Source organism: Passer domesticus, chromosome 3 (genome assembly GCF_036417665.1).
Source record: "Passer domesticus isolate bPasDom1 chromosome 3, bPasDom1.hap1, whole genome shotgun sequence".
NCBI lineage: Eukaryota > Metazoa > Chordata > Aves > Passeriformes > Passeridae > Passer > Passer domesticus.
This window is the reverse complement of record NC_087476.1, coordinates 926,219-944,307: the sequence shown is the minus strand read 5'-3', so window position 1 is coordinate 944,307 and position 18,089 is coordinate 926,219. Positions and strand designations below refer to the sequence as shown.

The 18,089-nt window shown below is 46.9% G+C and overlaps 1 protein-coding gene across 1 annotated transcript; it reads right to left on the bottom strand.

Moving 5' to 3' along the window:
- Positions 1 to 11,985: 11,985 nt before the first annotated feature.
- Positions 11,986 to 17,164, bottom strand: LOC135295760 (sterile alpha motif domain-containing protein 12-like). Its single transcript, XM_064411459.1, has 3 exons — positions 17,091 to 17,164; positions 16,142 to 16,403; positions 11,986 to 14,377 (listed from the first exon to the last, which is right to left on the bottom strand). The coding sequence occupies exons 1-3, from the start codon at positions 17,148 to 17,150 to the stop codon at positions 14,373 to 14,375; spliced, it is 327 nt and encodes a 108-aa protein (XP_064267529.1). The 5' UTR covers positions 17,151 to 17,164; the 3' UTR covers positions 11,986 to 14,372.
- Positions 17,165 to 18,089: the final 925 nt, after the last annotated feature.

Here is an 18,089-nt window from a genome sequence, read left to right as displayed (position 1 = left end):
GCAAGAGGGAACCCCGTTGTGACCTAACCCCAGGGCCACGTATTGTAGGGGTGCAAGGGAGGGGCAAGAGGGAGCCCTGTTGGGAACCCCAGGGCTCAGGCCTTGTACATACTCTAGGGGTGCAAAGGAGGGGCAAGAGGGAACCCCGTTGTGACCTAACGCCTGGGCCATGTATTGTAGGGGTGCAAGGGAGGGGCAAGAGGGAGCCCTGTTGGGACCTAACCCCAGGGCCTAGGTGACTCCAGGCACGCAGAGGCTTAGGTTTTTGTGTGAGTCACACACATTTTAGGGATGCAACGGAAGGGCAAGAGGGAGCTCTGTTGGGACCTAACCCCAGGGAAGTAAGAGAGTTGGGCTCGAGAGTGTGGGTGAGTTTCCTCTCCGTGTCCCGAGTGTGTGAGTGAATTCCCCATCCTTACCAGTGTGAGAGTGAAAGAATGTTTGAGCAGTAAAAGAATATTAAGTGTTGTGTTGCCTGTCTGTAGTTTTCCTTTCGGGTAGAGGCACCTTAAAATTTCAGTTAAGAACCCAATTGGAGTCAGTATGGGAAAGTGTTTGAATAAAAGATGAAGATTCAGAAGGGAAGATGAGAAAAAAGAAAAATATTACCACTGATAGCCCTCTTGGATAGATGCTAGATCAATGGGACACTCAGAAGTCCACAAAAGGCTTAGACAAAATAAAAATTATTCACTATTGTATGGAAGTCTGGCCTAAGTTAAACCTGCAGGGAGAGTGGCCATGGTATGGGACAAGAGATCCATGGATGTGTTCCCAATTAAATCAAGATCTGAAAACCCAAGAAAGTCCCAGTCTTGAGCAGTTAACATATGCTGCATGTTGGCCGAGGGATACCACCAGCAATGAGGTTATAAAAATCTGTAAGCTACAAAAACAGGAAGAAAAGAATGAAAGGAGAGATGAAGCTTGTAAAAAGTGGACCCCCTTGATTACTTACCTCCATCTCCTCTCCCCCCTATTTACATGGCAATGCCTCATGTTCCTCTCCCAGATCCCCTGATTTTACCTCTGGCTCCTCCATCCCCAGAACCAGCAGCCACCCCAATCCCATCACCACCTCTGATTAATACTTGTATGATTAATACTCCTACCCTAACCTCAACTCCCTCACCTGCTCCAAACACTTCTGTCCCACCTCCCTCTAATCTGGCTATTTCCCCAGCCTCCCTCTCAACCCCTTCAACTGTCTCTCCAGCTCCACTCCCAGTGTCCCTCCCTACAGGGGGGGTTTCTTCCCCCTTTCCTACCGCTATACCATTACCTCCTCCTAACTGCGAGGTGAGCACCTCCATCTCTAACCCAGTTAGTGTAAGTGAACTAGCCCCCACACCTCCCGTTTCTTCCCAGAAGGGTAACCTCACAGAGGGACCTTACTGTAATACAAGATCTAAAACATCTAAAGCAGAGAGGCTTTTTCCTCTTAGAGAAGTCCCCTTGGCTAGGATACATGTGGGACTTGGGTTTGTGAATGCCCCATTAACAGCCATCGAAGTTGCAGGTTTTAAGAAGGAATTAGGGAACTTAGTGGAGGACCCGGTAGGTATATCGAATGAAGTAGACCAATTTCTGGGTCCCAACATTTACACCTGGGGAGAGCTGAACTCTATTTTTAAAATTCTGTTCAGCCCTGAAGAAGTGAGGATGATTAGGGCCCCAGGAATGTGGATCTGGGAGCAAGAAAATAGTTCAGGAGATCCCAGTGACCAAAAATTACCCTTACAGAACCCTGAGTGGAACCCAATGAAGAGGAAGATAGAAGGAACATGGAGGAGTATAGGTCCCTGACGGTTAGAGGAAAAAAGGAATCAGTTCCTCGAAGTAATAACACAAAACTAGCTTTTGATAGCATGCAAGAAAAGGATGAAACCCCAGCTACTTGGCTTAATAGATTAAAGAGGAACTTCCAACTATACCCCAAAATAGATCCTGATAGTTATGATGGCCAACTACTTCTAAGAGTGCAATTTGTTACAAAATCGTGGCCAGACATCAGGAGAAAGTTAGAGAAAATGGAGGACTGGCAGGAGAAAGGAATAAATGAACTATTAAAGGAAGCTTTAAAGATATATTTAAGGAGAGAGGAAGAGAAAACTAAAGCTAAAGCTAGAATCATGGTAGCTATAGCCAGGGAAAGTCTAGGGGGAAACAGAGATCAACGGGGATCCAGGATCAGTGAAGGTGGATGAAAGTCCTCCTCTGAAACACCCAAAGATAGACCTATGCTACCTCCATGGGCAGATACAAACAAGGACATGGGGCACCACTGAGCGACAGGAAATGCTATTATTGTGGAGAGATAGGACACATAACAAGGGATTGCAACAAACTCTCTTCTGATGAGGCAATTGCAAAAGAACAAGAGGCTCTCAAGAGACTTCTGAGGGGTGACGACTAGGCGTGTCAGGGGCTTTACATGTTAGGGGACCCAATGTACCATCAAGAAGAGCCTCTAGTAAACTTTGAGGTGGGTCCCCAAAGTGAAGAATTTGAATTTTTAGTTGATACCGGAGCAGATAGATCAAGTATAAAGAAATTACCCGCAGGAGTGACCACTGGGAGAAAGGTCTGTGAGGTGATGGGAGCAGAGGGAAAACCGTTTAGAGCCTCCATAGCTGAATATGTAGAAATTAAAGGAAACGGAAGGCAGTGTGTGGCTTTTATTTATTTACCTAATCTAGAAAGTAATTTACTAGGAAGAGACCTACAGGTTCAGTTAGGAGTGGGGATTATCCCAAAGGATGGGAGAATGATAGTCCAGATCATGAAATTGACATCAGGAGATATAGAGCAGATAAACCCAGAGGTCTGGGCAGGAGAAGGAAAGAGAGGCTATCTAGACATCCCACCAGTAAGAATTGAAATGCAAAAAGGAATTTCTCCTATTCGGGTAAAGCAATACCCAATGTCTATTGAGGGTAAAAAGGGACTGACTACTGTGATTGAGCAGGTATTTGAGGAAGGTATCCTAGAGACAGGTATGTCTCTCCACAACACCCCTATTTTAGCAATCAAGAAGGCAGATGGAAAATACCAATTAGTCCAAGACTTAAGGGAAATAAATAAGAGAACTATAACTAGGCATCCAGTGGTCCCAAACCCCTACACCCTCTTGAGTCAGATCCCAAGGAAGCATGCCTGGTTTACCATTATAGATTTAAAAGATGCATTTTGGGCATGTCCTCTTACGGAGGAATGTAGAGATTGGTTCGCATTTTAGTGGGAACATCCAGAGAAAAGGAGGAAACAACAATTAAGGTGGACTCGCCTACCCCAAGGATTTACAGAGTCCCCAAATCTCTGCAGGCAAGGCTTAGAAGAGCTTTTAGAACAATTCACCCTGAAAGTGAAGTAAAAATTCTACAATATGTAGATGACTTATTAATATCTGGAAGGAACAGAATAATGTCAGGGCAACAAGAATACATGTTTTAAATTTCCTAGGAGCAAAGGGTTTAAAGGTATCCCAGAATAAATTGCAATTTGTGGAAGCAGAAGTCACTGATCTGGGACACATGACTGGGAAAAGATATAAGAAATTGAGTCCTGAAAGAATTTCAGGCATACTATCCATACCAGCACCAAAAACTAAAAGAGATGTCAGAAAACTATTAGGTTTATTTGGGTACTGTAAGTTATGGTTAGATCAATATACCCAAAGTGTAAAATTTTTATATGACAAATTGGTAAACCCTGACCCAACAGAATGGACAATTGAGCATGACGAATTCTAAATAACTTAAAAGACAAACTATCCTCAGCACCTGTCCTAAGTTTGCCAAATCTTGAAAAACAATTTGACCTATTTGTAAACACTGAAAAAGGAATCACAGATGGGGTGGTAGCCCAAGAGTGGGGAGGGTGTAAGAAACCGATAGCTTACATCTCAAAACTGCTAGACCCGGTAGCTAGGGGGTGGCCCACCTGCATTCAAGCAGTTGCTGCAGCAGCCACCTTAGTTGAAGAGACTCAAAAACTGACCCTGTGAGGTAAAATAGAATCCATACACCACATGATCTAAAAACAATTTTAAGCCAAAGAGCCCAGAGGTGGCTTACTGACTCCAGAATATTAAAGTATGAATTAATATTAACAAATGCAGATAACCTAGAGCTGGTAAACTCTAAAACTCTAAATCCAGTGCAGTTTCTCTCTGGAGAGCCATTATTAGAACTGGAGCATAACTGCTTGGAAGTAGTGGACTTTCAGACAAAGGTTAGGGAAGATCTAGAAGAGATACCTTTACCTTATGGAAGGAAATTATTTACAGATGGGTCTTCAAGAGTAGTGGAGGGGAAAAGGATGTCTGGATAGGCAATAATTGAAATTACAGTATGTGGATAGATAAAATGTAGGAGAAAAAAGATGGTGAAGGTAAATCTCACCCATTAGGAGTTACAGCTGTGCCAATTATCAAGCATTAAGAACAAGCCTGCCCTTAATAGGCCACAGCTGGATCCAATTAAGAGGGGTATTGTAAAAGAGCAGGTTGGCTGTGCAGAGGAGGAGAAGAAGGAGTCTGTGCTGTGAAGAGTTGCTCCTGAGATATTACTGAGAAGGTATGAAACCTTTACAATAAGATAGCAACAATTAGTGACCCCGACGTGATCAAGGACTCAGGATGATGCTGGGTTCCCCCCGAGTGGCAGTGTGTGCAGCAGGACACAAGGTGTGTGATAGAAGTGGTAATTGGCATGGCCACAGCAGCAGGGGGTGCCTCAGCAATAGCATGGCCCCTGAGAAGTACAGGGGGTGGTTTGCTAAGTCACTGCAACATGAGCACTGGAACAACAGCAAAATGCAGCGCTGAGAGGCAGAGTCAGAACTGCAGAGAAAACATGTAAGAGAAGCCCTCTAAAACTGTATAGTGGTCATCTCCATAGTAATCCGATGTGATTGGGAGTGGGCTGCAGGGCAAGGTGCAGCCGGAGGTGGAAGCCCAGCGTAGCATTGAGAGCAGCAGGGGAAGCTGCCTGGTCCGGACCTGACAGATTTCGACACCTGAGGTATACGTCAGCCGCTGGGGACACAATGAGAAATAACATACTGAGTGCCAAACAGATTGTTTGATATATGTGGAAAGAAATTTAAAAAAAAAAAAAAAACAAAAAAAAAAAAACAAACAACTATGAAATAGAGTGTGAAAAAGGGGGCAAGGCAGCTGCAGATTTGACTGCCACCTGGAAATCACTTTATAAGACTTTAAAAGAATGGAAAACAGAGCAGTACAAGAGAGTGGTCAACTAATACAACAAAAACTGTACAAGGAAGAAGAGAATTATTAAAGCAGCAGTGGGGCCTGGGGAAAGAGTAACTCTATTATTTAGTATAGTGTATTTGTTTGCTAATGAAACATGAGCATTTTTTTTTGTGAATTGCAACTATGAATCTTTGATTAGGCATAAGTGTAAAAGTTTCTATTCCATAAGCATAACTACACTCGACAGATGCTGGATCAATGTTATTCAAAATCCTATGGCTGCTGATAAAGTTATGAAGCTGTTGATATGTTTCTATCTTAATATGTAGCCTTTAACTTATTCTTGTGAGTTGCCTTATAAAGTTGTACAGCTGTTGATATTGTCAATATTCTAGAGATATAAATATACAGGTTATTGATTATATATAATGTAAATTTGGGTAATGATATGTAATGTAGGTTTGGGTAAATATTTCAGAAATATAAGGGTTTCTGATAATATGTAATGTAAGTTTGGGTAACAAATCAAGGTCAGCACAAACACATTCCAAGTTAAATAGAAATGACACAAAAGATGATTATACTAGGTTTACTATCTTCTGCAAAAGGCCCTGCAAAAGATAGTAAACACAGCATTAGTTTAACTCATTCTTGTGTTGTAATTAAAAGAAAAAGGGGGAATTGTGGATAGATAAAATGTAGGAGAATAGAGATGGTGAAGGTAATCTCATCTGTAAGGAGTTACAGCTGTGCCAATTATCAAGCATTAAGAACAAGCCTGCCCTTAATAGGCCACAGCTGGATCCAATTAAGAGGGGTATTGTAAAAGAGCAGGTTGGCTGGTGGAGATGAGATGGAGTTCGTTGGTTGTGCAGAGGAGGAGAAGAAGGAGTCTGTGCTGTGAAGAGCTGCCCCTGAGATATTACTGAGAAGGTACGAAACCTTTACAATAAGATAACAACAACAGAAAAGGAAGACATGAGAATTACTGAGAAGGGCAAACTGCCTTCTAATTGGTCAGCTCAATGTTGTGAAATCTATGCTTTAAAGAGGGGACTTGGCGTATTAGAAGGGGACCAAGAGACAATTTACACCAACTCACGGTGCGCCTTTGGAATCATTCATACATTTGGAAAGATTTGGGAGGAACGTGGGTATCTGAACTCCAAAGGAAAAAACTTAGTGCACACACAACTGATAAGATCAATATTAGAATCTCTACCTAAACCTGCAGAGATCGCAGTGGTACATGTTAAGGGACATCAGAAAGGGGATACAATACCATCGAGGAAAAAGGGAGTCAGTTGGCTGACCAAGTGGCTAAGGAGGCAGCATTAGACGCAGGGGAGCCAGTAAAATTACTCACGTTAAACAAAGCTTCAGGGAAGAAAGGAAAGGAGAACCTATATTCATTGAGAAAGAACTAAGAGTAATAAAAGAATTAAAAATGCATCAGGGAGAACGAGGGGAGTGGTTGACACCAGATAGGCATAATTTTTTTAATAAAGCCCTAGCCCAGAAAATGTTAACAGAGATACATTAATTAAACCACTGGGGGGTCCAAGGGTTATGTGATCATTTTTTAAGGGAAAACCTATGTATTGGAATACATGAGTTAGCAAAAGCAGTAACTCAAGGGTGCTTAACTTGCCAAAAAGTAAATCAAAAGGTGATAAAGAAAACCATACCAGGGAGAAGAGAATTAGCCCAAAGACCATTCCAAAACATTCAAATAGACTTTACTGAAATGCCCCCTGTATAGAGTTACAAACGCTTATTGGTAATAGCTGACCATCTTATTCATTAGGTAGAAGCCTTTCCAACTAGAAAAGAGACCGCGGAAGTGGTTACCTGAATTATCTTAGAAAACATCATTCCCTGATACGGGTTGGTGAACAATATTGATTCAGAAAGGGGACTGCACTTTATGGCCCAAGTATTACATAAAATAATTGAGGCTTTAGGAATAAAATGGAGATTACATACCCCATGGCATCCTCAGAGCTCCGGGAGGGTAGAAAGAATGAATAAAACCCTCCAAAATGTATTAACAAAGTTAATCACAGAAATGCAGATGGACTGGCTCAAATGTCAACCCCTTGCCCTTTTAAGGATCAGGACCAGACCCTGATTGGCCATAGGGGTTTCGCCCTATGAAATGAGGTTTGGACTCCCATTTTTAATGACTCCCTATAGTACTGGGAATTATTTAGAAGGGGAAACGACTACCTGAAAGTAGTTAGAAACCATTGTAAAGCCTCTAGAGAGTCTGTGAAAAAGAGGATATCTTCCCCAAACTTCTCCTCTTGATACAAATGTGCACCAAATAGGTCTGGGAAATTGGGTGCTAATTAAGTCATGGAGCAATACCCCATTAACTCCAAATTTGAAGGTCCCTTCCAGCTATTACTCACGACACACACTGCAGTGAGGACACGAGAAAGAGGTTGGACTCACATCACCCAAGTCAAAGGACCAGTACCACCCCCCGCAAACAGCAGACCAAATCCAACAGCACCAACTACAGACTCTTCCACGTAGGTTGCAATCCCGAACTCAAACAATCTCAAAGTAACCTTTAGAAGGAAACCAAAGTTCACTTAGAAGGATTGATAAAAGGACAGAGACTAATATACTAACATTATTATACTTTTTGTTCAAGTCATTGTTATTTATTGTTGTTGCTGTTAACTTATGAATGTGAAATTTTTAGTTCGTGTTGGAGCCTTTGTTTGTTTTGGAGTATATTATGATGTTATTGGATTAGAGATTGGAGTTAATATTTTGTTAACTGATTGGCGTAAAGATTTCGTATATTATTTTGAATATACAGAATGGGTTCTTCCACCTATTTTAAACTGTTTAAGGTTGCAAGTTGAAGAGTTATAAGAGTTAACTGTTAGTATTATAGTTAAGTTTAAAGTTACTAAAAGGTTATATCAACAATAGAGTTCTAATAATCTATTTTTTTCCAAAGAAAACATCCATGGTTTCAAACCTCCTCTCCTACAGAACATTCCTCAGGGGCTAACAAGTTGATAGGAAGTGGGAGGAAAGAGAAGACCCTGCTGCCCATCATAAGGGAGAAAGTTCCCCAATCCTAAGAGGCAAGGCCGGGTGAGATCGTGGTGATGGTTCATACCAGACTCTTGGGAGGACTGGTGTTAGTCTTGTTTATGAAAAGTATAGGAAGTAAGGAAAATGTGTGTACTAAGTGCTGTCACTCCCTATACGATGGGGAGAACCTTGGGTCACTGATAAGGGTTCACACCAATGTAAACCCTAATTGTTTTAACTACTCCCAGTTTTCTACCTGTCAAGAAGACGGGGAAAGTCTATTGGATTGCTAGAAGCACTGCCTCATTTAGGCAACACTTACTTGGAAAATGCCCTATAGGAGAAACTTGATTTTGTTTCAAGCATGAAAATAATCTGGAAGGGCTGAAAGATCTAATAAAGGAAAGACAACTGACAGTAACCACCAAAAGGGATGAACTAGAAATGCCCTTAGGGGAAAACCTATTCCTAGACCTAGTTGAAAGGATTAGTAAGAAACTGAATTTAGCCAGCTGCGGGGTCTGTGGGAGTACTAAAATGACAGAAATTTGGCCATGGGAGGGTATTACTTTAGGACCATTAGAAATTCTAATGGTGGGAACAGTCAGGACAGAAACCTCCAATTCTAGGACAAAGAAGGAAAGAACATTGGGACTTAAAATCTAAAGTAATTGGGGAAGAATGCATAATAAGGACAGGGAAGAGATATAATACCCCGGGAGGAAAGATGGCATGCAAGAGGTATCTAAAGCTTGAAGACTTAAATGCTAGATGGATTCCCCAAGAGCCAAATCAATACTGGTTCACTGGGAAAAAAGAAAAGGGGTGTATTTATCATGAAGGGTGTAGACTGCACAAACGTGCAGAAAAATGGGTAAACCCCTTTTGGGGAATAAGACAAATATCTAAATACTGGGAATACCCTTGGGAAATTCGAGACATCTTTTGGAAAGTCCCCAGTCATCTATTCTGGATTTGTGGCAACACAGCCTATACTACTCTTCCAGGAGACTGGACGGGAAGCTGCACTATAGGTGTCATCAAACCTGCCTTCTTCTTATTGCCAAAGGAATCAGGGTCAGGCTTAGGAGTTCCATTGTATGACAATTTGAGAAAGACTAATCGGAAATGGAGGAATATAATTGACTTGGGGGTGAACAAAACTGGAAGGGAAAAATCTGGACTCCAGAAGAAATAATTAACACATATGGGCCTGCAGCTTGGGTCCAGGATGGATCCTGGAGATATCGTACCCCAATTTACATGCTCAATAGGATTATTCGACTCAGTACTAGAAATAGTATCCAACAGAACGTCACTTGCCCTTGACCATATTAGTTACCAATTGGCCCAAACTAGAACTGTCATCTACCAAATTTGACTTGCAGTCAATTATTTATTAGCCGAAGAGAGAAGGAATACGTGGAAAATTTAATTCATCAGAGTGCTGCCTGGAAATCGATGATAGAAGTGAGGTAATAGGAAACATCTCGACAGAAATACAAAAAATAGCATATGTGGGAAATCAAGAGTGGACTCCCCTAATGGACACCAGTTGGTGGGATAATTTTTGGTCCTTTGAACGGAAATGGTGGGAAAATAGTAATTTTTATGGTGGCAGCAGCATTAACAAGTTTAATATTTTTACCTTGCCTACTCCCATGTTTAGTTAAGATTATACCATCCACAATTCAGGCTGGCACACACATTTCAGAAACAACTACTCAAGCCCAAACCAAAATAATGATGGTTGAAAGCCAAGAAAGAGAACACAAAGATAAAAGAGTTTATGACCAGTATCAGAAGTTATGGAAGTTTTATTCCCAAGAAACAGAAATAACAAATTGATGCGGGTTTAAACCTGATCAAAAGGAAAGAGGGGGAATATTGTGAGAAGTGAAACCCTGGACATGGGAGCTTTTTTTTCAGAGTAGTAATTGTTAGTTAATGTTGATGAAATTGATGGGGTCTTAATTTGAAAAGTTGGTCTGTTGTTGAATACTGAATGTTAGAGTTCTGGGCCTTGCCTGTGGTTGCCACTGTTAAGTGTTACTATCTTACCCTGTATTTGTATCCCTTTCCATCTGGAACCACTTCCCCTGCTCCCAGAAGGACTTGCACCCCTGTACTTGTATCCCTTTCCATCAGGTCAGGAACCACTTCCCCTGCTCCCAGAGGGACTTGCACCCAGACTGAATTTAATGAGGAGCTGTTGGTACTATACAGGTCCTCTTAAAAACAACAAACTAACATATAAACTATGATTTTAACCTGGCAGCACCACAGGGAATCACCCACCACTGACCAGAGCCGGATTCTGTCCTGTTACCATAACTTCAAGAATACTCAGTCTGGATGACACCCCTAGACTACGAGCCAACATTGTCTTCCTGAGGACTCTTGTGAGGATGGAAGCCCCAGCTCTGCCGAGAGACAAAGCTGCACTTCTCCTCCTCAGCGTCGTCCTGTGGGAGCAGTGGTGGTGTGCGCGACCCCTCGAGTTGCCCACCCAAGAGCTGTTCTCAATAAAGGCCTTTATAAAACCTGGTCTCCTGGTCCTGTTTATTACGCCTGGACCAGGTAATATCTTCACCATCACCCACATTCTCCCAGCAGAACTCCTCAATCCACAAGTACAGACAGCCGGGGGCATTCCTGGCTCCCTGGAGCACGGGCACAGCCCCTCTGCCCATCCAACAGCCCTGCCTGCACCCTGCACCCTCTGCCCAGCCCACGGCTGCCCTGCTCGCTGCCTGGCCCAGCCTGCTGCTCCCAGCACCCCGAGGCAGCGCTCACACACTCCCCCCATGGGCACCCCCCTCTCCCCAGACACATTCCCCCCATGGGCACCCCACTCTCCCCAGACACACTCCCCCCATGCCCGGCACGGCCCCAGGGGCTCTGAGCTGTGCTCCCGCTCCAGCTGCCAGCACAGCCCCTCCCTCGCTCCCTGCTGCAGCTTGTCCACTCGGTCCACTTGTCCCAGCCCTGTTCCCTCCCACATTCCCTCCACTGGAGCATTTTGTGGGGCTGTCCCAGGGACCGGAGCGCTCTGGGTGGTGATGCCCAGACTGTGAGAGAGGAGAATGCCACCCTCCCTGCCCGGGCAGGAAAAGGAATGATCCCGCAGGGCTCCTGCCTTCAGGGCAGCGCAGCCATCCGGCCCCAGCGCGGGGCTGGGGGTGCCCGGGCCGGGCAGGGTCGGTCCCGCCTGCGGGGAGCGTTTCCCGGCCGGGCACGGGCTGGCGGCAGGGAAGGGGCTCCGCTCGGCATCTGTGCCCGGCCAGCCCCGCTGCCAGCTCTGGGGCCAGCCTTGGCGCCTCTGCAGGCTTCACTGTGCCCCTCCATGCCCCGCATCCTTCCTCCTTGCCCCGCCGCTCCGCTGCCACCGCTCTGAGCCCGGCCCCCTCCCAGCTCAGCCCCCGCAGCGCACACGGCTCCCCCGAGCTCCCCCAAAGCGCTGCCAGCAAAGGCGGCTTCCTGCAGCCCACGCTCGGAGCACACAGCGCCCGCCCGCTGCCCTCAGCCCCCTCTTCTCCTGCCCTGCCATCTGCCCAGCCCTGGCAAAGCCCCGGGAACAGGAGGCAGGAGAGCAACAAGATCCCGCTCCCTGCTGCTGCCGGCTCCCAGCCCCGCAGCTCATCCCCATTCCCATCCCCATCCCCATCCCTGACCCCATCCCCATGCCCATCCCCATCCCCTACCTTCTCCCTCCGGGCTCCGCAGCTCCCGTTCTTGAAATCCAGCACAGCCCACCCAGCTCTGGCTCCTTTGGAGGGATCTGCTTCCCCTTTTATAGGGACAGTGAGGGAGCAGCTACTGCTTTCCTGGAAATCATGTGTTTTCCTGCAGCCGTGTGAAAGTGAAACTGCTGCTGCCTGGTTTGGGGTGAAAGTTTTTTTGGTGAGAGGTGGAATTGAGGGTGTTGGAGGTCTTTTCCAACCTTTGATTTTGGCTTTAGAGAAGGAAAATAAGAAGAAAAGGATTAAAAGTTGTTATTCAACTTGTAGCATGGGAGATGTCTGCCATTCTTTATTGCAGAACTGGTAATTTGGGGCATACTTCCTCCAATCAAGTCTGACTGTTGTATGAACAGAGCTTTTATCACACACATTGATTGCATATTCATTAGCTATCCCCACTTACTTGACTTTATTTTATGCTGTCTCATCCTTTACCAGAAGTCCTTATGTGGTTTTGTCTTTAATACCCCGTGTCCTTTTTAGGGGCATGTTCCTTGACCCCCACTTTTGAGTAAGGGAAATATCCTTGTTTTGCATAACTTCTGCTTTGTCAGCCTTGCAGAGCTGAGCTGGCATCCTGCTTCCATTTTTCGTGACTTCTGTTTGCCTGAGTTACACCCTTTACCTGTTTCTCCTAGGCTGTGCTGTTCTCCTGTCCTTATAAAATCCCTCCTCTTCTTGATTCTAAGTTCCTTGTGGGAACCAGTCTCCTGAGATTTTTATTTCCTTTCAGAGTGTAAGGCATTAAAACAGCTGCAACACTGAATCTTGATGCTGGCTAAAACCATACAGCAATTATTAAGGTGGTGGTTATAAACAGATGTTTATAAACAGATTATAAACATCATGATTATAAACAGATGTTTCACCAAGTCCAGCTGGGTACCCATGAAGGACGTTTGGTCCAGATTTCTTCAAATCCCCAGGAGGTGGCATCTTGAGCTGTGGGTTGTAAAATGTGGGTTCATTTCCAGACTCCCTGGACATCTGTAGGCACTCTACAATGTCTTTTGAGCAGTAAATACACAGCAACTGGAGTTAATGACAGTCCATATTCCTCCTTGTGATGCTAAAACAAGGGCTATCACCATTTGGTTTTGTAAAACAGCTCCTGACAAGCTCTTGACTTCTTCCCTAGGGGCTTAGGCCCTTTTAATTCTGGAACAAGGTATCCAAAATTTTACTTTGTGCAGTTTCAAGGCAGTAAAAGTTGTCAGCAGTGCTTGGAAAAGGTCCCTTCCACTTTGGTTGGAGTGGAGCAGTTCCCCAGTCATTCAAACAGACCCAATCTCCTGCTGGATCTCATGCCGTGTCCAACCACTGCAAATCCTGTCAGGTTTTAGTAAGAGAAATGAGGTAATTATTCAAATCAACCCCTCCTTTTAACATGTGTGTTTCCTGGAGTGTGGCACTTGGTAGGGTCGACCACAGAGCAGCTCAGATTTTTGCCGGTGCCCCACAGCTGAATTCTGCTTTGAAGTAGAGCAGGTAAGGCTTGGACCCAGGTCAAGGAGCTTTCCTGACATATTTTACCCAATTGCAATTTGATTGTGTGATTCACTCACTCCACTTTGCCACTAGCCTGGGGCCTATAAGGAGTATGAAGATCCCAAGCTATTCCCAAGGTTTTCCTACGTTGTTGTATCACTTCTGCAATAAGATGGGAATCTATGTCTGATGACATTCCCAAAGGTACCTCCGATTTTTTATTAATTGTATTTTTGGGGTTTTGTATTTATTTGATTTGACAGTACTTTAGTCACTTCCCGAACCTGGCTGGTGTGACAAGGGAAGGCTTCTGGCCACCCAGAAAAGGTATCCACCAGAACTAGGAGGGATTTATACCCCCTCCTTGTCTGGACAATTCAGTAAAATCAATCTGCCAGTGTTCACCCAGAACATTTCCAGGTTTTATGGCTCCCAGCATTATTTTGTTAGCCTTGTTAGGGCTGTTTCTTTAATAAACTACGCTTTGTTGGATTCTTGATTGCACAATCTGAGCCATTTTAGACCCAATAATAGATTTTTGCAAATGTTGCAAAAGTTTTTCAGCACTCCAATGAGTGCCTTTGTGTTTGTGACCCCCTATTTCACACAATATCAGTTCTGGGACTGCTTTCTGCCTGCTTGGGGTAACTTCCCAGCCTCGTGGATCAAATTTTTCTTCTAAGGTTCTGCTGTCCTTATCAATTCCTGCAGCAGGCAGGCTCTGGATTTTTTTTGGAGGGGTCACAGTGATCTCAGGGCTCCTCCAGCACTGTTCCTGCTTGTCTTGCTCAGTCCCAGCTGCTTTGTCCTCACATGCCATCTCCTCTGCTCCCACAGGCTCTGGGACATCCACAGGGACATCATCTTCACTCTGGGGACAGGGGGGAAGGTGACACTGTCATAAATAACTATGTAGTTGTTGGCTTTCACTATTATATTGGCTTTTGCAAATTATTTTGTACCGTTCATAATCACCTTTTAACTTTTCATATAATATTTCATATTTATTATTAATTTTCATATTTATTTCCTATAATACAATTTGCCAGCCTTTTATGTTTAATACCCTAATCCCTGTGTTGATTACATAATTTTAGTGTGATAAATATATTATAGTTTAGGCTCTCACAAAATATTAAAATAGACACTATGTCCTGTGTATTATAACATTAACTTTTGCAGAAGTAATTGTAGTTGTGAAATAATAACTAATGCTTTTATTTTTGTTGCTGACTGACAACAGTGAAATAACTGATACTGGTTGAAAGTACTTGTAAAAATGGCTAAAATGTCTGTATGATAAGATAACATTGAAAAGAACCAGGCAAATAACACCAAAAGAGCAAGTAATCTACCACTGACTCTATCAATAATTATAAAACCACAGACCAGGGAGCCTTGTGAAGAAATAAAATACAAAACTCTCAAAATCACGTCTGCATTGTGGCACATGCTCTAAAATGAGGTCAGGGCTCAAAATAAGCTAAAGAATTCCTGGAACAAATAAACTCAAGTGAATATTTGAATATGTATAACCTTCATGAACATGTATTTGACCTATGCAATGAAAAATATATAAGAAGAGTTGTTCTAGTTAATGGTGTACATGTGGCTATGGCTGTGCATCCAGCACTAATTTTTGCTTTATCCCTTATTAAACTTTTAAAAACTTCAAAGAGTGAGCCTCGTTTCTCACAGCACCATCCCCCTGTGTCTGTCTGAAATTCCCCTCATCCTTTGCCTCACAACCATCATGAAATCCAAGACCACTGAGGGAAAAAACCCTGTTTTAAGATCCTTGTCCTGTTTGAATTGTCGTCCACCAGGCCAAGCCAACATTTCCACACGTGTGTTTCCTATCCTATGGGACACTGCACCTGATAAATGAGGAGAGGGACACTGTCCCCTTTTACACCTGCATCACTTAGCAACGTTGCTGGAATTTCTCCAACCTCCTGACTTGGCTGGACTTCCTCTCTGGAATGACCTTCTCGGTGGTCACCACAAGCCGTCCATCCACCACCGTGACAGAGGGACTGAGATGGGAGAAGTTTTTCCTCCCATCAAGGACTGAGACATGAGATATGGAAAAACTCCCCTTTTCTTTCCCCAAGGACTGATACTGAAACCCCTAACTCAGGGGGAGGAGAGGTGTGTGTGTGTGTGGGGAGGCCAGGTGACCAAGCTGAGCTTGCAAGCTGATCACTGGACCAAGAAGACAATGGCTCTTGCCCACTGCTGAGATCATGGACTATTGTATCTGTTCTCCCTCCCTTTGCAATTTTCAATAATAAAAACCCCTGGTTTAGCTAGGGGCTTTTGAGATCTTCCCTGATGTGAAGACAACAGGCTCTCTGTTGACTGGACTTTGAAGGACTTGGTCATCCACACCTCCTTTCTTTTCCTCCCGTCTTTTTCCTTATTCTTTCCCTCTCCTTTATTCCCCTTCTCCCTAACGCATTTTGCTGTGATCATTCAATAAAGATACATTCATTTTTGATTATTACTTCAAAACCCCCCTTATCGTGTCACTTTTTGCACCCTGAGACCAGTGAGAAGAACCTCCACGAATCTTGTCCCCGAGGACAGATCGCGTCAAGCCCCTGCCCGCCCTTGCAGCGCGGGGGATGCTCACCGCCAGCGATGCTCCGCAGCTCCTGCACCTCCTGCTGCAGCCGCAGCCGCAGCAGCTCCCGCAGCAGCTCCCGGCGCCGGTTCCGCCGGTTGACCCCCATGCGCCGCAGGGACCCCTCGGTCAGGCGCAGCAGCCCCCGGCCCGTCAGGGCGTGCTCCCGAGCCAGCTCCTCCAGCGCCGCGTCCCTGCCGTGCGCCGCCAGCCACGAGCCCACCTCGGCCCCCGACCACTGCCCCGCCGGCCGCTGCGGCCCCTCGGGCCCCTGGAGGGAGGAGAAGGGAGCTGGCTGTCTCATCAGGGAGCCACAGGGCCACGCTGTCACCTCTGTGCCACAGTGTCCCCGCCCCAGCCTGAGCACTGCCCTCGGTCGCATCCCTGCACTGATGTTGGTGGTTGCACCCTCGTCCCCGTCCCCTGCCCATGGGGGTCCCCAAATCCCTGCCTGGGTGGGTCCCCCATCCTCCGCCCCCAGGGATTCACAAATAACTACCTAGAGGAATCCCCCCACGCGTGGGGATCCCACGCTCCCTGCCCATGGGGGTCCCCGAAATCCCCACCCATGGGGGTCCCCAAATCCCTGCCTGGGTGGGTCCCCCATCCTCCGCCCCCGGGGATTCACAAATAACTACCTAGAAGAATCCCCCCTCCTTCACCCGTGGGGATCCCCCGTCCCCTGACCATGGGGGTCCCCGAAATCCCCACCCATGGGGTCCCCAAACCTCCTGCGGGGTTTCACATCCTCCACCCATCTGGATACCCAAACACCTACCCATGGGGTCTCCCATCCTCCACCTGTGGGTATCCCACACCCTTCATTCATGGGGGTCCCCAAACCTCCACCTGTGGGGGTCTCACATCCCCATCCATGGATTTCCCCCCTCTTCCACTACTGGGGGTCCCTGGCACCCCACTGCAGTTGTGCCGGGGGGGGTCCCCTGCCCACTCTCACCTCAGCCTCGGGGCTCCCCATCTGGGGTGCCTCAGCTCCATCCTCCGCCGGGAGGTCCATCTGGGGCCGAGGGCTGTTCTGGATCCCTGCAAACGGGGCTCCGTCAGCGGGGGGGGGTCCCCGGACCAGCCCCCCCATATCCTGCTGGCCACAAAACCCCCCAGCCTTCGCCCCTGGCAAACCGCCATCCCACGGTCCCTGCTGGGGACACACAGTCGGGGACTGTCGCGCTCCTCGATGCCACCCACCCCGTGCCCCCCAGCACGAGGGGCAGCTCCCGGGGGTCGCGGCCGCACCGTCCGTGCTCTGCCGTGCCCTGAGCCCGCAGGGGACACCGGCACCGCCCGGCCGGGACCTCGGACTCCCTCCTTCTTATCCCCCCTTCCTCCTACCTCGCTCCGGGTCCGTGCCCAACGCCGGGAGAGCCAAAGGAACCTTTGCCCGGGCGCTGGCTCCCCGGGCACAGCCCCGGGCGTGCCCCGACAGCCGCCCCACAAACCTCCCTGCCTGGCACCAGGGACCCCTGGGCACCCCGGGAGCGGAGGCACGGGGTTCCAGTGGGCTCCATCGGTCCCGGGAGCCCCTTAGGAGCTCTGCCGAGGCTCCCGCAGCCCTGCCGGGTCGCTGCCGCCAGCCCACCCCGCTACCCCGAGCACCCTCCACGCCCCACGGGCACGGGACGCACCGGAGCGGCTTCAGCCACGATGGTGCCGAGGACAGCGAGGGTCCCACAAGCCGAGGGGACACGGGAAAGGCACCGGCGGAGCAGGGGAGGAGAGGGATGAGCCTCCAGGATGAGTCACATCCGACGGGCTGCAGCCCTGCCCGGCCCAGCGTGTGCGGACCAGTCCCGCCTGCAGCTCCCCGGGGCGCTGCTCTGCCCCCGCAGCCTGCAGGGGTTAAACCCCCCAAATAACACCTGCAGGGTGGGCTGGGCACAGCTGGAGTGCCCAGCCCGGGAGGGATTCAACAGCCGCGTGGATGTGGCATTTGTGGGTC

Coding starts and splice junctions, on each gene's coding strand:
- LOC135295760 (XM_064411459.1), bottom strand. CDS start 17,150: ATGGACCTCCCGGCGGAGGATGGAGCTGAGGCACCCCAGATGGGGAGC. Junction 16,404..17,090: donor TGGGGAGCCCCGAGGCTGAG/GTGAGAGTGGGC, acceptor TCCTCCCTCCAG/GGGCCCGAGGGGCCGCAGCG.